Raw genomic sequence first — 10,821 nt, 5'->3', positions numbered from 1 at the left:
AACCTTTGTCCAATTTTGGTTCCTTCTAAATGATTTCACAAATAAAAATAATGTCCAATCAAAAACTTTCTATTCTATGTAATTCTAAGGAAATATTAAAACAACCTATACCATTAAGGCAGAGATCTAAAGATTTAATCCTCTTAGGTCTTCCACCATTGCACTTTAGGGTGTTTGTGCATTTTCACAGTGTTTGGATACCTGCAGTTCTAAAGATATTCTGTTATTGGTCGAAAGTCTGTCAATCTGCCAGTTGAAATAAGCATTATCAAATTCCAATTTTGGTTTAGTGTCAAGACCAAAGCAGACAAGGCAATTTTGGATAGTATTTTTTTCCAGCCTCAGCACACCTAATGTTTTCGTACTATATATGACATAAATCTATTAAATGGTGGCCAATTCACATCCTCGGTAATGTGCCTCATCGTTTAGTTAATTTCTGAGTCATACAGCATTCTGTGTTCTGTAATATGCACTTATAATATTCTTTTTGCCTCACTGATTTATACATTTCTTCAGCCACATTTTATATCATAAACAACACTTTGATCCTGGTATGTTATCTATTACTTAACTTTTGTTACTTGATCTCTGAGTGTTGAATTTCATCTTAAAAAGTTTTTACACCATGTTTTTTACAAATTTATGTCACTTTCAATTAATGATTATAATTGTTTGTATATAACTATAACACTGATGAACTGTGAGTTACGTTTCTCATGTTGTTTATGATTTCTTGTTCAGTACCAGGATTGATAGTTAACACACTAACTGTTGTTTAAAGGTGTTCTTGAGGTCTCTGTTAGAAGATCTCTGATTATAAATGTATCAAGAAATAATGAGCTTTTGAGAGCTTATGGTTAAATAAAAAAATTATTTGATGGTGAAAAGATTTTGTCTCTTTTATTTATATAATTCTACCCATGTTTAGAAATGAAATTGAAAGAATGCTAATTTTATGATCTTCATTGGAAGTAACAGTATTCCTTGGATTGTCACATAAGAATCAACTCTTCATGAGCAGTACCAACTATTTTTGTGATTGGAACACACTAGTAAAGTCACTGAAGGATCTTATTACTACTTCGTGTGAGACAGCTGATCTCCACATAAGAGGTCAATGCCCAGTAGTGTAACCCTTGGATTGTCACCTAGTACTTAGCTCAACCCAGCTTTTCATGAGTAGTACTAGCAGTAGAAGTATATGTACATTCTGGTTGTGACAATGTTGGATAAAGAGAAAAAAAAGGTGTTAATCTGACCTTGGATACAAATGTCTAAAAGTGTCATTAATGGAGTAGATTGCTCCTTCCAAACCAGTTGCACAATTACTCAAGCACTTTGACAAAGCTGATAACCATCCAAAACACATATATGACCTCTATTACCCTTGGCTAAATTCAGAATACAGGCAGTTAAAAACACTTTATAAAGCAGGCTTGTTTACCAGTTGCCAAAACAGTTTGCCTGCAATAGTACCAAGAACACTTATGTCTAGTTCATCAACAAGATAACAGGTGTGTGTACTTATTTGGAAAGAATTTGGAACTTGTAGATCCTTCTCCATATCGAAACATGACACATGGTAGTGATGGAAATATTCTGAGGACAAGAATGGTGGACATACCAACATGTAAATTCCACTAAATGGTATCATCATTAATGCCACACCTATGTTATAGAGACCATATCCAATAACACTATGTATTATTGTATGCTTGTGCAATTAACCATGACCTCAGCCTAATAAATATTATGTTTGTCCTGCCACGTGTAAGTAGTTATCACATTCCTTATAACATTTTTTATGTGTTTCTAATTTGTGACATAAATTTGACTTATTCACCTTTAATAATAATGTTACGACAGCGGTAGTCACATGACTCTGGTAACACGTCATGATATTCTCGAAGGATCGGGGAACATCACAAATAATCCAGTATGTGCTAGGCGCCCTCTATTCCTGTATATAAGTACGCCAGTTAATGTGAGACTAATCAAATGGAATTGAATTGTAGACAGAGATAGAGACGGACAATTGAGTCAAGCGCGTGAATCGTTCGTTGTGAATTATAGCTTTTGTTTAAGTTATAGCGTGACTGTGGAAATTAAGTGTATTGCAAAGTTGTATTGAGAAAGAGTAAACTAGTTTTATTTAAGAAAGGACTTGTATCGCTAAAGTTTCTTCGGAAAGAATTGTTACAGAAAATTAATAAATGAAAGAATTGTTACGGAAAATTAACAAACGAACACAGAGGCGTAACAATAATTTACTTTCAACTATGTGGTATTAGAGAGTTGACTCCAAAACAGTAGAGCTTTTTTAAGAGCTCTACTACTTACTTATTGTTTTTAATGTATTTTCTTCTTTCTAGTTTGTAAATTAAATGTATTTTTATTATTGCATGGATATACATAATCATCACTGTCTGTATATACAAGAATATTAAACCTTGTAACTTAGGAACTTGTTTTATTCTCTTAAGTTCCATAAAATATCATCACATAAAACAAGAATTTGGTAAAGTTTAAGCAATAAAAATAAGTTTCCCAGTTATTTGTTTTGTGCTTATTATAGATATCTTCTAAAACCAGACTTCATGAGACGTCAAGACAAAACTTTTGATCCTTTTGCTGAATCCCCAGTAGATGGTGTGATTGCAGCTGAGTGTTCTGTCCGTGTGATTTCAGGTCAGTTCTTGTCTGATAAAAAGGTTGGAACCTATGTAGAAGTGGACATGTATGGACTGCCAACTGACACCATTAGAAAAGAGTTTAGAACAAGAACGGTTCCTTCAAATGGTCTAAATCCTGTTTATAATGAAGAGCCCTTTGTCTTTAGAAAGGTCAGTTGAGTGTTATTTATTTTTGGTATGTGTTGTGTACAAAATGTGAAACTTTATTATATGTTGAAATTTTATCATTATAATTGTTTTCCACAAAATATACCAACTGAGTTCATTTAAGACAAGAAGGTGAAAGTTAGGTAGACTTGATTTTGTTCATGAAAGCTTTGTGGATGATGCCTATGAAAGCATAGTATCATGAACTTCAGATTTGGTGTTACAGTATGCTTTTTAATCAATGAGTTTAATTTTGAAATCATTCTTTGTATCTTTTCTATTATTTATTTTGTTTTTGTGCCTCATCTTCTGTCCCCTGAGTCTGGGGTCCTATTCTCTAGTTCCTAAATCCCTTGGGAATCTCACTGTTACATCATTTCAGACATTTATCAGGGTAGACCTGTGAGAAACTGTATTAAACACATTGTATTTGAATTATTTTATCAATCAAATATTTGTTCTTATAGAGGAATTATTACAGATTAAGTTCTTATCGCTACATATATATATCTGAGTCTTTCCAGCCCAATTTCAGTAATGATGTCATTCAAACAGAGCATCAAATGTTTTTATCCTTACATTGATTATTTTATTTATTCAAGTAAACATTTTTTATTTGACTTTGAACTTACTTGAGTTTTATCGAAATTAGCTGTGATTTGTATTTTGAGCAAAACTTGAGAACCTCTGCAGAAAATTAGGAAATTACTTAAACTGGCGTCTTACTAGACCTGACTGAACAGCACATAATTTCTTCCTTTGAAGTTGTCAGTTTGTGTGTGTTTATTGATTTCTTCTAACATTTTTAGATAAAGATGGATATTATACTTTTCACTGTTTTAAATTTGCTAAAAACTTGAAAGAACCATAATAAAGACTCCACTGTTTCTGTTATGTTTTAGTTGATGTAAGAGAAAATGAGAACAAATACTTATAAACTAAGAAAACATTTACCTTTTGTATATCAGAACTAAGACTAATATAAAATAGCTCATTTGGTTTGTAAATTATAGTATTAAAACAATAGCTTACATTTTCTTCCTGTAACATATCTGATATTACCAATATATAGTATTCATTAGTAGATAAATCATTAATGTGTGGGATACTTATCAAAACATCGTTATCTGAAGCTCAATGTGATAATAATTTAACTTTTCATTAGACATTATGATTTTAATTTTTTAGTGTGTAGTGATAGGATTCTTGTTGTATAACATGTTTTAATTGAGACTATTTTGATGTAGAGTTAGATATGAATTCACAAGCTGACCATACTGTGCTTGATCAAAAATTAGAATTATAGCTGAGTTCACTAATTCTTTCCTAGATTTTCTGGAATGCTGGTTGCCAAATGGTTGCGTTGAATTTTCAAACACCTGACCTTCCAATGCAATTAAACCAAGGAAAGTTTGAATATAATGGAAAATGTGGGTTAGTATTTTTAGGTGTTTAGTTTAAAGAATAAAACCCTAATTTGATTTTCCTTTTAATGATTTGACCTCTGTTAGATCCCTGGTGACGTGTTTCTAAAATTTATCCTTTCAGATAAATCTTCAACTATAAACTTATCTACATCTTGCTTTTAACCCCACTTCAGAAAGATGTGATGTAGGTTATGTAACATCATCAACTACAGACTTTGCTGTTTCTAACTTTTAAAACTTAATACTGCAAGCATGTTGAATTTTAGTTTATATTAGGAGTTTAAAAGTTTGGAGATGGCTTGAATGAGTAATGAAGAAAGCTTTATCATAAATGTACAACGTTTTGACAAGATTATGTCATCATCAATGACATAATCTTGTTGAAACATTGTACACTTTAATAAATATTTCTTCATTACTCATTCAAATTGTCTCCAATCTTTTATCTTCTAAAAAGTGGATTTTTCATCATCAAGTATTAAAAGCTTGTTTATTTTTTCAGAGAATTGATTTTTTAAAATATAGACTATTTTCTAGTTGTTGTTTGTAAAATGTCATGTTGTATGTTCATTTCATTTTTATTTCCAGAGTGTATGAATTTTAAAAAACAAATTTTTTTTTTCTAAATTATAAATAAGTTTTGAGTAAAACAATTTTCTGTTCCTTATTTTTAAAATTTCATGTAGGAAGCATGTGGTATGTTAATCTAGTTTCTTTCTTTGTTTCCTGTAGACTGATAAGTATAAAACTATACTTTCTTACATATAACATATAAACAAAAACATTTTGAAATAGGATAACTGCAGTACTTGAAATCTACAAAGTGTTTTTTTTTCTATTTTAATTTAGGTATTATTTTTTAGTCAAATATTATCTTCCTGATAATTTTGCTGCTGTGTTTTAAAATATAAAATTTAGGTAATGTTAAACAAGTAACACATGTTCACCTTCAAAAGAACAGATTATACACTAATTGATCATCTGCATACATGAGTTAATTTATTTTATTCGGCCCATTTTCACATGATTATGTTTTTCTATGTTAAAGGGCATTTCTCTGTTGTATTATATTCTTGTACTGTAACATTTTATTTGTTGTTGTTAATTGGTGTTTGTCATGTAGTACATTTTGGATTATTATGTAAATCATTGTAAATGATATACTTGAGATGTATTTTGTTTGAAACTTTGTCAGTATTAAGGATTTGATTTGTTTACTTATACTGTGGAGCATGTTTGTTCACTGCAAGGATAAGTTACTGTAGATAAACTGCTTGTTACTTTTTTGTTATGATTTCATTTAAAGTTAAAGATGGCCTAGCCTAAAAGTAAAGAGAAATATTATATGTGAAATATACTAAATGTTTCTTTCTCTTGTAGTTGCTCCCAAGTGACTCAGCAGTAAGTCTGAGGAGCCTGTAATGCTTAAAATTGGGTTTTGATACACAAAGCAGGCAGAGCACAAATAGACCATTATGTAACTTTGCGCTTAACAACAAGCAACCTTTTAGGTTAAAAAGGTGAAGCTTTATTGTTCACCAAAATCTTCAAAATTGTTTGCATTTGCACTTAATGGCACAACAAATTCTAACTGTTATCTCATATCAGCCTAAGTCAAATTAATATTAAGCATTCTGAATATTTGAGTTTTCAGTTTTTTCTTCATAAAATTTCTGTTCTTATAACTCTAATAAGTGCAAAACTACATCTATAAAATATTGTTAATCATCCTTATCTGTTCATTGCTGTGCAAATTAACTATCTGACCAACAGTTGTATGATCTCAAATGGCTAGACATGCATCAAAAGGTAATGCTCCACATATACAACATTACCATGTAACAATTAAGCCATACAGCCCCCCCCCCCACACACACACAATGGAAACAACATGATAATACAGTAAACACAGTGGAAATAATAAGAAAATAATATTCCTAAAAGCTTCAAACAAATAATAACAATGATATTAGAATTTGAAATTAAAACACATAATACCCTCCAAGTAAACAGATCAACAATGCACCAGCCTAGAAGACACACTCATTGTGAATGCACCTCGTAGCAACAAGAACTGAGTATGGACTATTTGTGTGGACACTTTCTATATTACTAACCACCTCCCACAGTATAAAAAAAAAGCATCATGTGACTTGATCACAAGAATTATAATCAGACAGTCACTGCTTTAATAAAATATACTGGTAAAACAGCCCTGCTCCATCTTGATTCATAATGTCACATGCTACTTTTTGTGCATTGTATAGTAAATTATAGAGGATATGGGGATAGACCAAGCACACGATTACCTTATTTTTGCAACATTGAGAAGTTTGTAGTAGGAAGGGCAAGTTTAGTGTTTTGTCAAAGGTGGAATGAAAGATATAGGATTCAATGTGAAGATTAAAACACCACTTTTCAAGTGAAAGATGAGGAGCATCTAAGAAAAACGTAGACCATCTAATGAAAGGAGCCACTATTGTAAAATTAAATGTCCAGTATATCCCTCCACAAACATGCTGAATAGGATATCTTTTAGATTGGCTGCCATCATGATGAAGTATGCTTAACAGTGTTCCAAAGTATACTGGCATATGCTGCTAAGTTTTCAAGGGCACTACATTTACAAGCCTTAAGTTCTGCCATGTAGATGGCTCTATTTTATACCTTGTCAAAGCAATGATAAAACTTTGCTGCTATTGCTTTCCAGCTGTATAACTGACTGAGTTCTAAGCACTCCAAAGCAATAAGTATACCAGTTATACAAATTAAGCAATAAACAATGCATTATTTGAATCGGAGTGTAGAAATTTCAAGTGACTCGGCAAAACCACTTACAAAAGTGATCTAGGTCTCCCTTCGCTGAGTGTCTGAAAGATGGAGATGGCCGTAGCAAGGGCAAACATTCTGCATTGATGTTATTTCTTACAAATGGTTGTAGAGCCAGTGTCAATACAGGCATCTTATGGTGATGAACAATGAATTTCCTCTCACCAACATGGCAATGGCATCACTGCTCAAGGCTGTTTGAATACAAGGTTCACATTGGAGATGGCATAAACACTTTTCTCATAATGGGATGGTAACCACAGAACCTGACAGTGGGCAGGGTTTGGTTGTTGAGAATAATATGCCCATCAAAGCAAATTTGTCAAAGTAATTGAAGGGTCCACCCAGTAACGAGTCTCATGAGAAATTACTCACAGTACTTATTGATCCAAGAAGTCTCAGTTTGGCTATCAGTTACACATCATGACAGCTTTCCACTGGCACCTAAGGTCTCAGCCAATTATAATGAGTAGAGATCTCTAAAACACTTACTAAAGTGCTGGGGGCATTTTGTGTTCAACAGGGATCCTTTGAGATTAAGATCCTCTGATGAGTATGTCACTTCTACTTCCTGCAATAAATTTAGAGGAGTCAAAGGAGTCCCCCCTACTTTGGACGAGTCAAAGTTACTAATAGAATACCACTTCCATCATAACTAAATTCTGGTAGACGCATCCAAAGTTTGTCTTGATCAGAATGATTGGTGGTTCTTTAACCAATGATTTAAACAGTGTATTCATGATAAAATAAATGTGAAAATTATTAACAATTGCCTTACAGATAGTAAAACTTTATTGAAAGGGTCTCAAATTAAATTAAGATGTTTCAGAAATCCTCTCTTTTTAAATCAGTATAATAACTGGCTGAACTTTGTATATAAGATGTTTGGTATGGAGTTTTGATGTGGATTGTGATTAGTAGGTCATACTGTAACTTAATTGGATGATTCAGATTCTGTAATGTTCTGCTATGTATTTAACCAAACTTGTATAAGGTTGATCCATTGGATGGACCCTGTATTGGAGAAATAATGTTGGCTACAATTCTGAATTTACTATTTGCATCTACACAAAATGTGGCAAGTTTTCAGGAAATTTTACAAGTTTGTTGTGAACAAAAATTCAGATTTGTTTCAAAAGTATTTGTACTCGAGATGTGTGTGTGTGAATTGAAAACAGTTTGACAAGACAAAGTGCAAGGTGATGTTCATGTGAAGAATAAATATATTTTCTATTGTACAGTTTGCATGTTGCATTCACATAGCCTCTATGACCTCTAAAATGCATATCTGCAAATTTTTCAGTATCTCCATATACTGTATATGGTACTTACTTTTCTCTACCATGAACTGTCACTAAACTGGCAATATACGGCAAAATATATAGTGGATAACTCTAATATCAAATACATAATACCATGTTGAAAGGTATTCTATAAAAGGATGTGGCATGTGCACTCTGACCCCTACTCATACACTTTAGGTTAAGCCAAATGTCCCCCATTTTCACCTTTGTTTCATCATGATCAAAAAAGAAAATTCACACAACCAACCATCAGCCTGAAAATCACAGAAAATGTCTGCAAGACTTCACAGACAAGTTTTTGCTCTTGAAACAAATTAACCAAAAATGCCAAAACAGTTATTGTGATCCACATCCTTACTGTAGCTGACCAAACACACAAAAAAAGAATCACTAGTATCCAAGAGCATTTCTTCTGCGTGTGACAAGGTGATTTAGGATACAGTAAATTATCCCCCAAAAAAGAGTAGATAGTCTCCTTGGCCAAATTATGGTCAAACAAATGACACCTAGGGTTGAATTATCAAATGACATTGACTGGATTTAACACATCCCGAGTCTGAACTTTTCGAAATATTTAAAAATTTTGCATGTATGAAATTTGTACTATAGAAAAATGAGATTTGTGTTATCTTTATATTATATAGTTTCATATATCAGAAATACCAGTGACTGATGCATTAAAAAAAATTATCTACACTTTACCTGAGGCATAAAATTGCTGGAATCAGCTCTAGTTCCTTTAGGATAAATTCTACTTAACTGTCTCTTGTTGTAGCTGAATTAACAATTAAGGACTTTCTCCTTTCTATAGCCATTTCAACATACACACAAATATTAATTTTTAAGTTAAAACCAAATGAGGCATAAACACCTTGGATTTTACATCAATTAACAATCACAATTTCTGCATCCTCATTTTACAAAATTACAATGGTTATAAGTTAAAAGAAACTTTTAAGATAAAAAACTATAATAGCCTTTATCTGAATTAAACTATTTTTCACACTAACAAAGTTTTTACAAACTCTTTACAGATTCAGAATACAATAGAGTTCATTTTAGTATTTATTGAAACCTTTTTTGTAAGACAATTGTAACGTTGGTAACATTGCCTTCTTTTTAGCCAATAAAAATGTCCAAAAAATTTCAGTTCAAATTAAGAAAAACAGGATTGGATAATTTTTTTTTCAACAAAAATGTCCCCAATTGGCTTGTGAGAAGACTGTTACAAAAATTAGCACGATTTTGTGGTTTTTACAGATGCCATCATCTATCAAGTTGTTGCCTAAAAATTTACATAAGTACTTCACTACTTTAAAAAATTTACAACCTCTGCATGTATGTTCTAGATGGAAACAAACAACATGATTTGTATGTTTCAAAACAAAGCTATTTTCTTAATCTAAAATACATTAAAATATTTTTCAAGGAAATCTGGTCATCATTTCTTTTGAAATAATAGCATACTCATGGTTTCAATTCACAAAAGGTAAACAAAAATAAAAAACTAAAGGATACTTGACAAACTCAATAGCTTGAGACTTTAAGTATCCAAGAGCTGCAGTTTCAGCAAAAGATGACATATTCCAGTGAATGTTCTTCTCTAGAAAAATAAAATAGTTTTAAAAACACAATTTGCAGTATTATTTTATGTAATTTGCAAACACTGAATGTTATTACGAGTTGTAACAACACAAACACATCTCCTCATATATATATACTCACATATTTACAAAAGTATGTAATATTTAGTGACTTTTGTATGTTGCATAACAAGAACATGACATTATATAAGCAAGTACAAAGCAATAAACCCAGCCTAATCCACTTAAGACCTAGCCTTTCCTTGTTAATACAATATTGTTTCAGTGATGTATCCATCTCGAACAAATATTGTACTGAGAATAATTTTTCATGCCATTTAAATCCCATACAACTAGTTTACTGTGATCATGAATTAGACAAATATCAATATTTGTCTAATTTATCTCTTTGTTTTCTTAATTTTGCAGCATAATTATATGACAAACATTCTCTGCAACAAAAGTTTTTTGAAAAACCCTGAAAAATGAAAATTTAGGACATTATAAAGTTAACATGTAAACCATAGACAACTATCACTACTTTTCTTCATTTATATGACAGACAAAAGGAAGAGATCAAAACCCTTCAAAGAAGGTTTTTCTCTCACATACTTTAATATTCACTGTAATCAGTAATCCATGAGTGATATTAAAACCCATAATACTAAATATACTTCAAATTTTATCAAACAGGGATAATTTAATTCTGTTCTATGAAAAAAAAATCCTTAATTTGATCTTCCAGTAAAATCATTTTATTTGCTTTTTTTTTGGTGGGGGTGTGAGGCATACTTCAAAGTAGTTTTTCCTGACCATATTTCACTATAGCAAACAA

General features: G+C 31.5%; 1 protein-coding gene across 1 annotated transcript in view; it reads right to left on the bottom strand.

Moving 5' to 3' along the window:
• The window catches only part of LOC106457626 (1-phosphatidylinositol 4,5-bisphosphate phosphodiesterase-like), a 96,666-nt gene that overhangs the window by 15,285 nt on the left and 70,560 nt on the right, over positions 1 to 10,821 (bottom strand). Inside the window, exons 19-20 of the mRNA XM_013917061.1 lie at positions 9,922 to 10,006; positions 9,106 to 9,178 (exon numbers count right to left, since the gene is read on the bottom strand). Of these exons, the coding sequence (XP_013772515.1) occupies positions 9,106 to 9,178; positions 9,922 to 10,006 (158 nt within the window). The remainder of the gene's footprint in view (positions 1 to 9,105; positions 9,179 to 9,921; positions 10,007 to 10,821) is intronic.

The sequence above is a fragment of the Limulus polyphemus genome, unplaced genomic scaffold (assembly GCF_000517525.1).
Source record: "Limulus polyphemus unplaced genomic scaffold, Limulus_polyphemus-2.1.2 Scaffold353, whole genome shotgun sequence".
In the NCBI taxonomy this organism is placed as follows: Eukaryota; Metazoa; Arthropoda; class Merostomata; order Xiphosura; family Limulidae; genus Limulus; species Limulus polyphemus.
Note: the sequence above shows the minus strand (reverse complement) of the source record. Positions and strands in the feature narration are given on the sequence as shown.